The sequence below is a fragment of the Trichoderma breve genome, chromosome 2 (genome assembly GCF_028502605.1).
Source record: "Trichoderma breve strain T069 chromosome 2, whole genome shotgun sequence".
NCBI lineage: Eukaryota > Fungi > Ascomycota > Sordariomycetes > Hypocreales > Hypocreaceae > Trichoderma > Trichoderma breve.
In genome coordinates this window covers 5,618,860-5,635,580 of record NC_079233.1, presented here as the reverse complement: position 1 = coordinate 5,635,580, position 16,721 = coordinate 5,618,860, and the positions used below count along the sequence as shown (strand labels likewise).

Sequence of the window (16,721 nt, the reverse complement as noted above, 5' to 3'; positions counted from 1 at the left end):
CATGTTTCTTCAGGTCCGCTGCAGAGGGCGCTGTCGCTGTCGGGACACGCGTTGCCTCGATGTTTTTGCTCGATGCACCGATGCCGATTTGTTTCGTGCGACGTGACGCACTCTCAACTGTATTTCTCCCTCTGGCGCCCGGGGCAGTTTTTTTTTTTTTTTCTTGGGCGGAAGGGGGCGCTCTAGCGCCTGCGCGTCATGGAGTTTGGGGGGTTCTAGCGAGTGGTCCCAGTAGCTCTTACCCCCGAGCTACCTGTGAGGGGGCGCCTTTATAGCGGACTGCTCCCTAAGTTTAGTGGCGCTCAGCCCCCTTTACAGGGCACTTGGAGCTCTCGTAGTGATCCACCGGCCTTAGCATCAATTGATCAATGTGCGCGCTCCGATTACGTCGAGGCGCCTCTGAAGCTTCCAGCTATCTACATGTACATTGAGGCATGGACAGGATGTTGGTGCTCAATTCAAGGTTATTAGAAATCCACATGCACCTATTTGCAAATATGCATAGCCCAACTACCAAACCTAGGATTCAATAGCTGCTGGAAATATACTCAGATATACGCGTTGATTCAATGCTTGTATCTCTTCGATATTGCTTCGTTGCTGCATTAGAAATCAAATGCTCTTAGGTTGCTACCGGGTAGTGAGAAAAGCGCACTCTCAAATATCCAAAATGTCCAAATATCAATTCGCTCCTCTAGATACCTAAAGTATGATGATGTATTCCTCCATGCAGCAACAATGACTTGGCCCGAACAAGTCCCAGGGTATTTATACGTACAGAACAAGTCCAACAGGACTACCTATGCCTAACCAAATGCCCAACCAGAATAAATGATCCATGCTTTGCCTTAAAGATATGTAACAGTCCTCTTTGGAGACTCCTGACCGGCTGCCGTAGGCACGATATGCAGCTTTTCCATTGCCTTCATTGCGGCTTCTTCCACATGTGCCTGCTTCTCAGCTTCTGCTTGCCGTTTTCCCTCTTCCACGACTTGCCTCTCTCTCTGCGCACTTTTGCTCATGTCTTTTTCTTCCTCTTTCTTCTTCTTCATCTGCTTTGGATGAACCGCCTTGTTTTTCCCGTGAATCATCTTGTGCACAAGGTCTTTGCCCACACGCCGCGTCTTGGTATATGTTTCGAGGCCCAAAAGAACAGCATACGCCTTTGAAATCGGCACGTGTCCCACATCGACGCCTTCGGCCTTGAGACTCCGAACAAAGGCGCGGAAATTCGATGTCGGAGGGCGATAGTGCCCGCTCAGCGGTGACAGGAAATTGAGTTTGCCCTCCTTGATCCCGATGAGGCCTCCAGCGGATATGCGAGCGCCTTGGAGAAACGACGAGTGCTGAAAGGCACCAGCCTGCTTGATGCCTATGTAAAGCCTAAAGTTTGTGTCGGCGACAAAGATCCACGTGCCGTCCTTGACGGTCTTGCGCAGAAGTTTGTTTAGAGTCGTCGTGGCAGAAAACTGCTTGACCTTTTTGACATCGCGCTGCTCGGGTGGCGGGTTGATGTACTTGTCTGCGCGATGCTGTTCGGGATTCGACTCTCCGTAAGCAGTCGATGTGTTCGAGGCCAATCCGCTGGCTGAATCGGCATAAGGATTTGGATTCAAAATCGGCCGGTACGGTGGTGTCGGATCGTCTACAGGGACGATGCCATGCATGCTGTCTCTATACTTTTCACTCGTGTCGATGGGCTCGCCGTTTTTGGCCCAGCACAGTCGGCCTTCGTCGTCGACTGTGGCAAGATAGAACTGGCGCTCCTCTCGTGACAGGTACCGGACCTGGTCCCTCTCCAGTTGATCTCGTGGACATGTGTCGAGCGATATATATCGACCCTCGCCATAGTCGAGCCAGTAGAAGAAGTTCTCATTGGTGTCGGCTTTTCGCCATTCCTCGTGATACATGCGTAAGTTGGTGCCGTATCGATGCTTCTGGTCCACGATTTCCAACCAATACTGAAGCCCGAGTGTGAGAGCAGTTGATCGTCGCAGAGCATTAGCCTCCTCTCGACGTCGCCTCAGTTCTTCCTTTTCTCGAGGCGACAAGCTACTTGATTCCGATGAGCTGTCCGAGTCAGACTCTTCCTCCTCATCATCGTGGCCGGCCCGAAGCGCAATCATGCCCAGCTTCTTCCAGTTTGACCGTGCGGTTGATGAGTGTAAGTCGGCCACATCCCCAAGCGACGACAGCGTATCTTGGCTTATGCCGGTGAATGATCGGCCTCGAGGGCGCGTAGTTTCGCGGAACTGCGCCTCGCGGATGGCAGTTATCCATCTCGTGCTAGGATCCAGTGTAAAGCCACTCATTTCTCTTCTTGCTCGATAACCCCGAAACGTCTTCTGAATGACGCGGGCAGCATCGCTCCTCTCATCGCTCCTATTCGACTGCAAGCTCCGCCTGCTCTCCTGTTGCGATTTTCGCTTCTGGTGCTTGAACCTTTGCCTGATCGCCTCCTCTTTCTCCTCCTGCACATGGGCAATGCGCTCAAACTGGTCTCGAGACGGCGGTACTAACGAGTCCATGTATTGCTGCGATTTTGCCGAAGAGGCAGAGAGGGTGGTGAAGCTCGAGGTGAAGCTAGCGGTTGTCATGGTGCCGTCCAAGTGGGCTATTATATCATTACATCAATACAGCGTCCGGGACCTCCCGTAGGAGACTACTTTTGCGGGGTCGCATAAGCGGCCTGGAAAACAAAGAAGAAAAACCAGCTATCGTCACTGTTTTCGGATCAAAGACTTGAGTTGTCAGAATCGATCTGGAGTTTGAAAGGAAAGTTGAAGGTTGTCGTCGACATTCGGGTTGCCCGGGATGGGCTCCGGGCTGTGAGGAGATAAACTCCAAGGTCGGCCGCTGGCTTTATAGCACTTGGCAAGCTTGGCTTGGCAAACAGGCTGCGCTACAGAAAGCGGGAAGACGGGCCCTTAAAGACACTGATAAGAACTAAAAAAAGCGACCTGTGGCCACCTCTACGGACCCAATAAACAGTTCCAGCCGTGCTGGACAAGGTAACATGTCTGATCGGAGGCTGACCACCTATCGCCCTGCCCCTGAACTGGGTATAGGTGCCCATTTCGTTGATGACGGAGTGACGCAAGGACCCGAAAGCGTCGGGATGCCAGTCAACGAACCATGGCGGCCCAAAGAAGCACTGCCTCTGGATGTTCCGAGACTTGGGGGCGAGCTACTATCATGGCTTGAACTACCGTCTGGAGCGTGCGCTACAGTACAAGGGAGGTTGGGAATAGTAGTACTTGCAGCTCGGTACGAGTCCGGTATTAAATCCACAGCTAAAGCACAGGCATTACAGATCAACTTGGTCTCATTATTGACACTTAGTGATGCAGTAAGATGACGTGACGTGGGGCTCTACCAAGTTCGAGGTTGTCTTAGTCTCAGCATAATACTGGGACAGAAACATGGGCGAATTCCGTACTTGGAGAAACGACATGTGCCGTTGTTATTTTCTCGTGTTTGCTCTGTGGTACTGATGCCCAAGACACGCAAGAATGGAAGAGCCAACCCGGAAGATTAGCACGGGCATGCTCTCTCATGCCATTGCGTAACATCCAGAAAAACGCACAACTATTGAATGCTACACAGCCAGTCTCGTGGACCTGTCAAATCCCGCGCATGCATGCGGAATCCTCCGAAATCTCGAGGCGTCGATCTCCAACTCCGTTGCGCCAGCCAAGAAGGGCATAGGGCAGGATTCCAATCATTTTGATGGCGCCGCCTCTGTGTGTTTCTTGTCTCGGAAGCGGGACGCTCTCGGCCAAACAAAGCGCGGCCGTCGGCTGGGGCCATGAAGCAACATGTTTGAGGCGGTGCAGGGCGGAGCGGAGCACAGGCGCAGCGAGGTCCGGGAACTGAAGAAGACGGAGTCGAATACCTAGTCTAGCATATTCAAGTATGGAATCTATGTAGTTTCACATGCGGATCTCATCCCATCCCAGCCAGCGCGTTTATTTCAGTAAGCGGCTGAAGTGAGCAGAGTAGTATCCAGCGTTTAGCGGCTATGTAAGAAGCGCAAGGGGGGCCCATAACAGGCTTGGAATCATCGAAATATGGAACAATTCAGGGCGGCTCGCTTCAAGGGTGTTGAGAGTTTGATGTTTGGTGGTGTGCTACGATGTAACATGCGCTCAACCCAAAAATGCGCTACAGCTGGACCGTACTCTGTACAAGCTTGATTTAAGATTCCTCATTAACATTATAGCAGTATATATACTTAGAATATCATACACGACATAACAAGTCAGGCCATTTCGACGCGCATAAGCCCCAAACCGTGGCTGTAGTAGTAATACAAGGACAAAGAACATGCTCAAAATAGATGAGAAAGATGTTACCCAAAGAGGAAAACCCTCGACTTCGTTTCCAAAGGTCGTCGCGGGGCTGCACGTGGGTGCTTCTCTGGTGTTTCCGCAAACCATACCTGCTTGGGTATGTGCATTTTCTTAACACGCACATTAAAAAAAAAGAGAAGTTGAAACAAAGATAAGAGAAAGAGGGTGTCCAGGATGAGACAGTTCAAGAAAAGAAAAACGATAACATGCCGCGTGATTACGCAAACAGAAAGTCGTTGAGGACAGGTGACCCCGAAAACTCCGGGTTTAATAGTATACAGCTGAACAAGTGTGTCAGTCCGTGCAACGGCAGGAGCTTGTAATTGGCAGAAGACGCTTCATACTTTAAGAAATATTGCAGTCCAGCTCGGCGCTTCTCTAGAAACTTGGGTCGGAATTTGAAGATTGCGCTCTTGGGCGGTAGTTCCGGCACGGCCGCTTTGAAGTTTGGAAATGATAGTGTCAACTTCTGCCGGAAGTCGTCAAACTCGGAGTAGCGCTTTCGAATATTCATAAAGCTTCCCTATGTAAACGGAAAAAGCATCCATTAGCCAATGCCTCATCCATACGACAACAGCCAGCGCAGGCGCAAACGCAGGATGTTTGCGCCAAGGCGCTCGTGTAGGAAAAACGGATATTACTTACAGTGAGCGTTTCGACTCGAACATTCCACACGACAAATGCGCCAATGTTTGTGTTGCTGCCATTGACGATTATGTAGTCGGTAATCTCCACGCTCTTCGCCCAACACGCGCTGTTTCTGTCGTCGTCGTTTGTGTCGCGATCGAATAGCCTTATAGCGCCTACAGGCAGGATAGACTCGGCAGACATGCTGGAGATGGTTCGCTGGTGTGAGCCAGCATGAGGCCAGTAAGGCGGGGGCGACATGATGGAGCTTGGAGACGTCGTCGCTGAAAGCGCATTGCGCAGCGCCTCGTCTTCGTTGTCGTCGGCATCGCTACGTCGATCGCGAGAGCCGTTGGTCGAGGAGAATTGCGTATCCAACCTGCTCAAGATGCGATTTGGCGATGCCGTTGCGCCGGACTCGGCAAGCGGCTGTGACCCTGTCTCGCTCGTCAAGTCGCCTGGCGCATGGTCCTGGTCTACAGCCGGCGCCATTCAGCCATGTGAAGCAATCGTAGAGCTCGCGTGGCTATCGATCGAGATTGCCTTTTGTTATGGAATCGGTTATCTGCCCCGTATTGTCCTGAGGAAAATTCTCAGGCCCCTTGGTAGAAATTGTAATTGCGCGCGGGACTGTCAAGGGCCGGGATTCGAAAGATTGCCGCTGTTATCGGAAGGGCCGGGTTTGTCGTAGACCCAATTCCTGTGCTCAAGATGTACAGATGTGAGAGTGCTTTGCGTCTTAGTAGATGTAAGAGACAAAGATCCCCGAACGGGACGACTTTTGGACTTGTGGCCTATCGTTATCATCCACGGCCTCCGGGTCGCATCAAATAGTCCGATAGTGGCGTAACTATCCCCACGGCAGCTAGAAGCTGCCACAACGTGGGGTTTGTTCGGGAATAATAGAACATAAAGCCATTGAGCTCCCCTCGCAGTGGGAATTGGGTTTTATGAAAGAGTCAATACTAGTTGCTAATTATAGCATCAAGGTGTGCGCACAGAGATGCTATTGTTGCTATTGTTGTTATTGTAATAAGTTTGGAAGCTCCACAGAAATTAAACAAACATGTGGAATCGTCATGGTCAAGGAGCCCATGTGGCGAGCATGCAAGTAAGGAGCATTTACAAAGTGGTGGACTCAAGGAGCTGCGGAACGACTATTGTGGGCAGAGCATGGACCAGATGCGTCCAGGGAGCATTGTACTGTACTGCTTCCAAGTTGGAATCCAGACTGGAATTTCCCTTGTTTTGTCAACCAGGTATTAAGGCACAACGCCGAGGGCTCTCAGAACTACCTAGTGCTCAACTCCTATTCATCCTTCGGCTGCATGATGCAGAACTTATGTCACTATCCTGTAAACACATTGAAGTAAACACAGTTGCATCGCCGATGCCAGGAGAGGCCCACTATTACAATTACTCAGAGAGAGAGAAATGTCCAAAAGCTCCTGCTGAGGTGGGGATTCCTGGATAAAAACTCCGGCCACTTGCTGGAGGCAGTGGTGTTGGTGATGCTGCTATCAGAATCGGATTGAGTCCCGGGCCGTTACGGAATAGAAGCCACAGCTCCCCGATTCCTTGGGAACGTTGCCTTGCCACCAAGTGGTAAGAATCAGAATATGCTCCGTAGTAGCGAATTGTCGACTTGACAGCGGTTTGTCTGGCTAACTTAGTCGGCCTGGTGGCGATGGAACTCTACCCACGACCTATGCCTCCTGTTTTTCCCGCCCCGTTAATGCCTGATATCGCAGACAGTCGCATTGACATTTTGCCATCGATTTTTGCCAGACTAGTCGAATTGTCTGCTGTGGCCATTCACCAAAAGAGGGGGCATAGTCATCCCACAGCCTCTGAATCTTGTTAGGCAGGAAACGAGTAATCCATCGAGATTCTTGTTCGGAGGAGGCATGACTAGATCCGTGCTTCTTGATGGTGATCATCCCCTTAATGCATCTTTCGGTGTCGCCGTATGAGTAATGCTAAGCTGACTCCCCATGGCTACCTGTAATTCGTATGTATTCTCGTTCGAAATCAAAGGAATCAGGGAATGCCCTATTGAACTGAATTGCTGGGCCATGTTGAATGTATGAGTAAACGATGTTGAGCGAGGAGCTGTTTGGTATGACACATCGAAGACGCCGGTTTTGCACGGCTTGATATCTGTGGGACTCGCATGTTGTTGGCCACGCTGGCTGTCACTAGCTGTATATCTCTCATCAAGTGCATTAGTAGGTCCATGTAGAGTCCATTTTGAAGGCTGCTCTGTCGCCACTGTCTCTTCATGTGCCAGTCTGAGACCGTGACATTATGGATCACCTTGTTAAAGTAGCCAAGAACCATCATTCGGCCAACAGTCGCTACAACCACCTGTCGGTCTTTGAGTACGAGTAGCTGCTTGGCTGATACAAAGAGGTATTGCCTTGTAATAAAAGGAGAACTCCGTTTCATCAACGCTAGTGACAGATTACGAGGCGGTGCCTCACCGTCTGTCGACGGTTAATGAGGGCATTCTGAAGGCGGCACATCGCTTCGTAAGTCGTATTCATGCGTCCGTCTTGGCTCTGATACGGTGTATTCCGCCTTGGCACACAAACCAGAGCGCAGTACTCGTAATGATATGGAAACGACACTGTGCCGTACGAGCGTTTTTGGCTAATACTCGTACTAGCAGCACTTGGCTCTGAACTGATCGTCGTCTGATGTGGCAGAAGGGAAAAGCCGTATCCCATCTTGATTCCCCACACTATAACAGTTCTAAACGGGACCCTCTTCATATATCGCGCAGCGCCATAGCTCTCGACTCTCGACTCTCATTCGCGAATCGCTGGGTTGGATTAAACTCCTCCCTCCAATTTTGTCTCTGCCCCAGATTTCAAGATCTTGCCAAGCTTTCCAGGCTCACGGTGGGCATCGTTGCTTTCCCGAGCTTTATCTTGTGCTACAATGCATCAACAGTACTGTCTGCATACGGGTGCTCGCTCCCGACTTGCGCTTGAGCCTTGCTTTCTCGCGATGCTGGGCAGATTCTCCATAAAATGCGCCTGTACAGGTACGGAGCAGCCCGTGCTGGGCCCTTGCCACGAATCCGAAGCATGTCTGTGCAGAAATGAGGCCGAGCAACCAACTGCCTACCTAGGTAGGGAGTAGGAATGGAGCCTCGTACCGGGATGCAGGTCTGACATGTCATGAAATTGCCCTTGTACCTCGTCCACTCCGAAGGGGGCTCTCCGTTATAACTGTACACAGACCCTGTCGCGACCAGGGACGAGAAAAACCTTCAATAAGCTCGGGGCAGTATGGTGAGATATGCACGCTTTCTCCCATATTCGCCCCCTCGCATCGCCAGTGCTGTGGTGATCGTAACCCGGTTGCGCAGGTGGATCTCCCCACGAATGTGACTTTTCAGGCGACTCATTCTTCCCGGAATGCTGTTACGACATGGTGCTATCTTTCTGAGGCTACTCGCTCAGTAGTGTGCGGAGAACGCGGAGCATTTTCACCTGTCTCTGCGTGTGTCGACTGGATGCAAGTGTCTGCATAAGTGCGATTGTAGCTCCCGTCTCCATCTGCATGCATAGCACAGCGGAATACGAAGAGCTCAGAGACTGATACGGTTCAAAATGGATGGGTGGTTCTGGTTCTCGTCAAGCGGAGAATCCTGGTTCGATACTCAACTGCCTTCCAGAGCCGCTAGTGCCTTCTGCTTGCTTGGATGACCGGGGCTCGTAATGTTGGATCCATGGACGGCTTCTTGAAAGAATCCGCCCGACAAGCAGCAAATGCAACCTGTACCAAGGACGAGTACGGAACACGAGGACGCACATGGCAGCGAAGATTAGGCAGTGGACGGTAGCACGGCGGAATGCCAGTCAACAGCTGTGCTGTACAGTACAACGCCCCATGGTTTTGTAAAGGGAGCATCTGGCTGTTTGCTCCTAGCTCTGTACGAGTAGGTATTTCTCTCTTGCGCTTGGCCCCCGTTGTGCCCTTTTTTTGCGAGAGACGCTTCATTTCCTAGCTCGCCCAGAAGCTCAAAAGGGGGGAGAAGCTACTGCAAGCTCGGATCTTTCCACTAGCGAACGCGCGCTACTAATGGGCACTAGCGGGCATTTTGATGACTTGTAGCTTCATGACTTTCGCGGTCGAACGTTTATTACTGAACTCTGGATAAACAAGTCGGGTAGATGGTGGAGGCACTAGGCCGGCAAGGGTCAAAGTCGCCAATTTTGAGTGCGAGATTTGCAGTAGCAGCAGCGCCATAGTGCCAATTGCTCCAGGTACTAGCCACTAGCCAGCGCCTGTGAGAATTGAACCCAACATTGCAACCTACACCTGATTTTGGCTCATGTTGTATGGATGCTTCGACCCGTGCAAAATGTGAGACCTCTCACAGGGGGCCCCGTTTGCTCTGCCCAGACGGTGCTGTGGAGGGAACACGAACTGAGCTAGCCTGATACCGAAGCTGCCCGTTTGTGCGTCCATTGGCTTGATAGGCAAAGCTTGAGCTGGGGGGCCGGTGGACAGACTCGCCTCCTGGTCTCGCTTCCCACCCGCCCTGGTCACTTGGGGCTTCTGGAGAGATTCTGGGCCGGACCTCCGTCGCCTCCGCCGGCCAGCTCATAAAAGTGCTTCCGGGCATGCCTCCTTCTTGATCCTGTCCTTTCTTTCTCGCTGCTGCCGCCATCTCTGTCGTTAACGAGTCGTTTGTTGAGCTCCTTTTTGCCTTCCCAGTCTTTCGCTTTTGGGTCCGCACTTCTCCTGCAGGTCGCCGTTTCCATACCATGTGAGTAACAGAGCTGCTTCCTTTCTTTTCCGGGGTCTGGGATCTCTTCTTCTGCCTTGTCTTTGTCGTCTCTCCGTGATTCTGTTTTCTCTTCGTTCAACCACATCAGGCAATTGTATCTTGCGAATCGTATCACTAATATTCCCCGCCTGATAGTTTCTAATAGTATCACTTTGGCACATCTTCACGAACGCGTCTCCCCGTCGTCGTACTATACAGTCAATATGGTGTCTTTCAAATCAGCCGTTGCCGCCGCCACGATGGCCTTTGTCTCGTTGGCCAATGCGAAGAGCTACTACATCGACCCTGACAGTGTTCCTCTGACCACCAGACGTGAGATACCCATTCGCTATTATGGTATGGCGCGCAGATGCTAACATGGTACAGAGAGCTGGTGCCGTTCTGAGACGTCGACATGCCCCATCATCTGCCAGCAGACCACCAGCAAACCAACATTGGTCAACGACTGCAGCCCTGTATGTTGATGAATAAAGCAGGATTCGTGTGATGTGCTGGTGCTGATTATTTTCTTCTAGGATACCCTGAGCTTTGGCTGTCTCTGTGGTGACAACAAGCAACCTAACATTTCTGAGTACACCCTGACACTGCCCTTTTTCATTTGCCAGGAGTTTGTGGTCCAGTGCAGGACGGCTTGTGGCTCGGACAACACTTGTGCGTCTAACTGCGCCGAGGATAACCCTTGCGGTGCCACTGATCCTAAGCGCTACAACTCAACTTCGACTGCTACAACAACAACCCCTGCCGCCACCTCTACCACTGCCGGCCCTGACACCATCTTCACCGGCGTTCCTGGAGGTGGCAGCAGCAGCGGCAAGGGCAAGTCAATGGCAGCTCCTGCGGTTGAGGTTGGACGAGCCTATGGATTGGCAGTTCTTCTCGGAAGCATGTTTGTCGGCTTTGCTCTCCTATAATAGCTGCTGCATCAACAACAAGGGGGGGCCTGAAAAGAAGTCATGCGATCGAGCAAGTGATAGATTGCTCAATTGAGATCGCCTAATGTTTGATTGGTTTGCTGGTTTCATTGGAGCGTGCGTCTTACATTGGAATATCATTATGCGTACTGCCGGAAGTTTGGTCACGGGAATTACTTAATACTGTTGAATGCCTTTTCGATACGATACATTGACATGAATATATTGCTTTCAAAGCCCTTGTTTGCCATTGAGTCGTCGTCATCGTATCATTTTGCGAAGCATATCAAATGCTCTTTGTCATTCGAGATCGGAAAAATATCGGCGGCAAGCATTTAGCCTATGACGGCTGCAGCTTTAGGAAGCCCTTTTTGTGGTTCTTTGATGGTTTGCACATGATGTTTCTGAATCACATCACGCGACCTTTGCCAAATGATTGACATCATGGCGAGCTAGATGTTTGATCCAATGTCAAGACGCACTCGATCCTTGAATAAGCGCCCAATCACGAGCTCTCCAGCTCAGAATCATGTGCAAGGTTTAACGTGCATATTGGCGAGATGGCGGCTGCAAGGCGGAAAGCTTTGGGTGGACAAAATAAACGAGACTGCAACTTGTCAAGAGCTGGCAGCTGTATGAGAATCGCCCTACTTCGTTCTCGAGGAAGAATCTTGTTGAATTGAACGCATGCGCCCTTTTGGTCTTCGCTTCTTTTCACATGTCCAAGCGAGCACGCTCTAGATATCTTATCCATAGTCTATGTGCTTTGCCAACTAGGTAACATACCCACTCTACCAGCATATTTAGGCACTTCTGCTTTTCGTCCGGTGATTTTACCCAACACCCCAGTGGCTACGTAGGCACGTAGGGTTGAAGAGTCCTGAGAATACACCGTCCGTCTACCGGGCAACTGGTATTCAGGTGTCTTCAAGAATCTGCTACTATCGTTACTCTCTTCTAGTTTCTGCGATCATAACTTTTACATCTCGGAAACTGAATACCGAATGCAGCAACTCCCTTAAAAATGACTTTGTTTCACAGCTTGTCAAACAAACGTTGAAACTTCAACGCTTTATTTTGTCACTACCAAAGTAGCGCTTCCTACCGGCTCATCGACCCGGCTGGCAACGTCACACTATACTTTAGCAGTAACACCAATGACTCAATGACATTCATTGCATCAAGTACAGTATCTTTCCACTTATCAGAAGCCACAGTGTCATCGCGGGTACCGCTACTAAACTGAATGTATAAGGAGATTAGCACCAAGTCGACTTCTTGGCGCCTCAACGAAATTCGGGCTTTCACGTGCTGGCGACTATCATCTCTTTAGATTACCAAAAGCGGGGCCCGCGTGAAAGATCCCCCATTAGGCTCTGAGTTGGGGGGTTGTGGAAGCTCTCTAGCAGCTCTTTGGGGGCTGTAGCGGTTCCAGCTCAGGGGACTTAGAGGCCCACGGGCAGATTTTCCGAGGCTCTTTACAGGGGTCCGAGGACCACAAACCGCAGCTTTTCATGCACGCCTCCCAACGAAACCAGACTCTTGGTCACTTGGCCGACCAAAAATTCTTGTCTGAAGTTTGCGCACTCTAATAGACGCACGGGAGCAAGGAGTAACCAACTAGTTCTCCCACAGAGACAATCCTAGAGCGCCTGGAGGTTCCCCCTTGGCGCCCTTTTGTGTCCTTTTTTAAAAAGAAGCTCCTACCTCCTTCCCCGGGCCCCCGGCTCCCCCCCCCCTCTACGATGTCCAGCAACACGCTGCCATTGCATCAGGGCGATATTACCTCAACACGAGGTGGTGGTAATATGGCTCCTAACACAAGTAAGTACAGAGTCTTGTCTTTGAACTGGGGAGGGATCCTTGTTTCGGTTCTGGGCGGTGGCTAGTCGCTCGCGCTATCGAGATTGACGACGGGAGGGAGTCGTTTTTTACTTTCGTTGGTTTGACTTGGTGGCTAACCCGGCTCGGTGGGCTAGAGCAGGCTGTGGCCGAGTGCATCTCGGATGATGCCCTGATCCATCTCAAGTCGTACAAATATTCGAGCGTCGATAAATCACCGGTATCGAAATACATCCTGGGTCCATGGGTACGGCTCACCGATCATCCCCACGTTTCCGCATGACGTTGCAGTTGGCCTTTGTTGATACCCTGCCCCTCCTCGCGACGGGCAGGCTCAATGCTAACTAAACATTGATGCAAATGGTAGCTAACGGAGATTGCTTCATAGTGGAATGCCTTCGTCGAAGTATTGCCGCTATGGCTCGCCCCCAACATGGTCACCCTTCTGGGGTTCTTCTTCATTCTCTTCAACGTCGCGTTGATGGTCATCTACATGCCCGATTTGGTGGGACCGGTACGTCACCGACATTCGACCATGCCTTATAATCAGCTATGCGCAATTGCGAAAGCCAACATACTGACTGGGAATCCGTGTATAGGCACCGTCATGGCTGTACTTTAGCTTTGCATTCGGACTCTTCATGTACCAGACGATGGACAATGTCGACGGAAAGCAGGCCAGAAGAACCGGAACCTCGAGCGGCTTGGGCGAGCTCTTCGACCACGGCATCGACTCGCTCAACTGCACACTCGCCAGTTTGCTCGAAACGGCCGCCATGGGGCTGGGCACGTCGCCTTCCGGCATCTTCACTGCGCTTATCCCTTGCCTCCCCATGTTCTTCTCGACGTGGGAGACGTACCACACGCACACGCTGTATCTTGGCTTCTTCAATGGTCCGACTGAAGGCCTCCTTATTGCCTGCGGTATCATGATCGTCTCTGGAATCTACGGGCCAGACGTTTTCACGAAGCCTCTGGCACATATCTGGGGCGACCACCTGGAGGGCGTGGCTCACCTCATTGGAGATGTCTCTTTCCGGGATATCTGGGTTGGCATGCTGATTTTCCTGCTGGTTACCTGCCACATCCCCTTTTGCGTCCTGAACGTTACCCGTGCGCGCCAAGCAAAGGGCCTCCCTGTTCTCCCTGTGTTTATGGAGTGGATCCCAATGGCCGTCTTCACCATCTGCACCGGTGCCTGGGTGTTTTCTCCATACAGCTCGCTCATGAGTGACAACCACCTTGTCCTATTTTGCTTCACCATGTCCTTTGTTTTCGGACGACTGACGACCAAGATGATTCTTGCGCACTTGACCCGCCAGCCGTTCCCGTACTGGACTGTCATGCTGACTCCGCTGGTCGGCGGTGCTGTTCTTGCGAACCTTCCTCGAATCGGTTTCCCCCAGATTAGCCCCCAGCTGGAACTGTTTTACATGTGGGCCTATTTCCTCTTTTCGGTGGTGGTCTACTTCCGCTGGGCCTACTTGGTGATCACCAGCATCTGCAACTTTCTGGGCATCCAAGCTCTCACTATTCCCAAGGAGAAGCAGATGGCCAACAAGATGGCTGCTCGAGCCGCCACCAAGCTGCACTAAAGCGTGTTGCTGATCGTCGCCCCGAGGATCTTGTGAAATTTTTCTATTCTGTTCTATTCTTTCTTTTTCATTTCCAGTTTCTCTACTTTTGTTTTTGCTCCTTAAACACAAGTAATGCCCTCATGAAACGAAGTTAGAGACTTTGATGCGGAGCTAGGATTCCAGCAGCCGTTGGTGGGTTAACAAAAAGGGGAGAAGAAGGGGAGACCAGACGATTCGACGACGATTTTAACTAGAAGACATGGTTTGGGGGCATATATACATAGAGAAGGAAATGCGTGCTTGTATATGATATGAGCAGCCCAGAGTGCAACAGGCATGGCTGACTTGGCGTTTGGTTTGGTGCTTTACGCTTTTACTATGAGCATGCTCTGGCTTTTAAGATTCCCGGGCCAAAATGGGCAACATGTAATATTCTTATCTGGTATTCCTTATTAATCCGGGGGCTATATAGATTCAACCTCATGTTTTAAGAGTAATTGCTACAAATACATTGACACATACTGGACTACTCTTTCAAGTGATATCGGGTACCATATACATTCTAGTGAAAACGATATTAATGTGTAACGGGCTCAAAAGCAACAAGGGGGCACTTCAGTTCCCGTGTTGCTGCAACATCAATGAATATCATTCCAGAGTCGAGAGCCCCAAACTCCCTAAGCCGCATGCAGACTAACCGACGCCTGAATTGCCGGCTCAACGATGCTCAGGAACAGGGACATAACAAGGGCTAGGGGGCTCCGCAATGCGGTTTAGCGGGGTGGCTTCCGCACCCGCAGTGTGGCCACGTACTTTGGCTGGTGCTAAGATAACATAACGCCAGACTTTCGATAACACATGGATTTGTATGTCGTCTTGCGCCAGACGATGACAACCTCGTCCTAGACGCTTCTCTGTGTGCCTGGCGTCACCTTTGTTTTCTTTGGTTGCTGCTGGCCTCTCGAACTGCGGAAGAGCGCAGATTGGCCCTGCAGGTTGGAGCCGCTGAGATCGCTCTAACCGAGCCTGACAAACGATAGAGATGCTCTTCAACGTGTTGGTCCCGCTGCTCGGCCTCGTGGGCGCCGCGCTCGGCATTGGGACACTAACCGACGATGACCTGCGCGGCCTACCGTCTCCCGGCGACGATTTCGACATTCACAACGGGAAGCTCCTGGCTCCGATCCTCATACCGCGAGTGCCCGGTACGGAAGGGCAGAAGAAGACGCAGCAGCACTTTGTCGACTTCTTCACGGCCAACCTGCCAGATTGGGAACTCCTATGGCAGAACTCAACCTCCAAGACGCCGGCGACTGGCAACAATGAAATACCTTTCGCAAACATCATTCTGCGCCGCGATCCTCCGGGATATCGGGAGGGAGAAGTCGGGAGGCTTACTCTGGTGGCGCATTACGATAGCAAGATCGAACCCAAGGATTTCATTGGGGCGATAGACAGCGCGGCGCCGTGCGCGATGCTGATGCACATTGCGAGGAGCATCGATGGGGCGTTGAAATCCAAGTGGGATGCCATGGCTGCGAGCGGCGACCTTGACGACAACTTGGAACCTGGTGTTGGAGTGCAGATCCTGTTGCTGGACGGAGAGGAGGCTTTCGTGCGCTGGACGCAGACGGACTCGCTGTACGGCGCAAGGTACGGACTGTCAACACTATCTAAATATCCCTTTATTGTTGAATTGCCTTTATTAACATTGTCTTCCCAGATCATTGGCCGAGACGTGGGAGTCCGAGTTTCATCCTTCCATGTCAACTTTCAGAACGCCTCTGCACTCCATTAGCCTCTTTGTTCTCTTGGATCTTCTCGGGTCGCCTAACCCTCGCGTGCCGTCCTACTTTCTAACCACTCACTGGGCTTACAATAACATGGCGGTACTAGAGAAGCGCATGCGTGACCTAGGACTGCTTGAATCCAACCCCAGCAGTCCGTTCCTACCAGACGCACAGAAGCGTGCCGATCAGTTCGGCTATGGAGGCATTGAAGACGACCACATTCCCTTCCTAAGAAGGGGCGTCGATATCCTCCACTTGATTCCCACCCCATTCCCTGACGTGTGGCACACAATGGCGGATGATGGCGAGCATCTTGACATGCCGACTGTGTCAGATTGGACAAAGCTCGTCATGGCGTTCACGGCAGAGTGGTTGGACTTATCCGGGCACTTCCCAAAGGCCGCTTCGACGGAAAAGAGAAGCGAAACTACGAGTGAAACCAGCAAAAAGACTGAGTTATGACTACGTTGGGGGAAAGTTTTATGATCAGATATGATTGCCTGGTTGATCACAGCGCTTGTAGACCATAGCCAGAAGATATGATTTATTGCGGCCAGATTTGTGACTATCACGAAGCTGGCATTGGACCGAGCATTGCCATGTATATATTGATAGATTTTAAACCAAAAAAGCATCTACTATCATTTATTCGCAGACATTGTTTATGAGATACCGTGTACTCTTCCATAAGACAGTCAGTATGACACAGTGCATAATGTCGCATGCACCGTGTGTTGTACATGACGGCCGGCCAATCAGAGCCCCACCCTGCGACTCAACCACGTAACCTTTAGGACCAAAGCTGTCTAAGCTGTCAT

At 51.2% G+C, this 16,721-nt stretch overlaps 5 protein-coding genes across 5 annotated transcripts; 3 read left to right on the top strand and 2 right to left on the bottom strand.

The window, feature by feature from the left end:
* Positions 1–848: 848 nt before the first annotated feature.
* Positions 849–2,597, bottom strand: T069G_03924 (uncharacterized protein; the record flags this gene model as incomplete). The annotated part of the gene is made up of 1 exon (XM_056171134.1): positions 849–2,597. One exon carries the CDS (start codon positions 2,595–2,597, stop codon positions 849–851), a length of 1,749 nt encoding a protein of 582 aa, XP_056032026.1.
* Positions 2,598–4,569: 1,972 nt separating this feature from the next.
* On the bottom strand, positions 4,570–5,471 carry T069G_03923 (PX domain-containing protein; the record flags this gene model as incomplete). The annotated part of the gene is made up of 3 exons (XM_056171133.1): positions 4,570–4,633; positions 4,697–4,875; positions 4,998–5,471. 3 exons carry the CDS (start codon positions 5,469–5,471, stop codon positions 4,570–4,572), a joined length of 717 nt encoding a protein of 238 aa, XP_056032025.1.
* A 4,515-nt stretch (positions 5,472–9,986) lies between these two features.
* T069G_03922 (uncharacterized protein) lies at positions 9,987–10,694 on the top strand (the record flags this gene model as incomplete). Its single annotated transcript, XM_056171132.1, has 3 exons — positions 9,987–10,095; positions 10,150–10,238; positions 10,299–10,694. The coding sequence occupies 3 exons, from the start codon at positions 9,987–9,989 to the stop codon at positions 10,692–10,694; spliced, it is 594 nt and encodes a 197-aa protein (XP_056032024.1).
* Positions 10,695–12,439: 1,745 nt separating this feature from the next.
* T069G_03921 (CDP-alcohol phosphatidyltransferase domain-containing protein) lies at positions 12,440–14,131 on the top strand (the record flags this gene model as incomplete). Its single annotated transcript, XM_056171131.1, has 4 exons — positions 12,440–12,518; positions 12,674–12,783; positions 12,925–13,050; positions 13,136–14,131. The coding sequence occupies 4 exons, from the start codon at positions 12,440–12,442 to the stop codon at positions 14,129–14,131; spliced, it is 1,311 nt and encodes a 436-aa protein (XP_056032023.1).
* A 1,024-nt stretch (positions 14,132–15,155) lies between these two features.
* Positions 15,156–16,365, top strand: T069G_03920 (peptidase family m28 domain-containing protein; the record flags this gene model as incomplete). Its single annotated transcript, XM_056171130.1, has 2 exons — positions 15,156–15,766; positions 15,837–16,365. 2 exons carry the CDS (start codon positions 15,156–15,158, stop codon positions 16,363–16,365), a joined length of 1,140 nt encoding a protein of 379 aa, XP_056032022.1.
* Between the last annotated feature and the right edge of the window lie 356 nt (positions 16,366–16,721).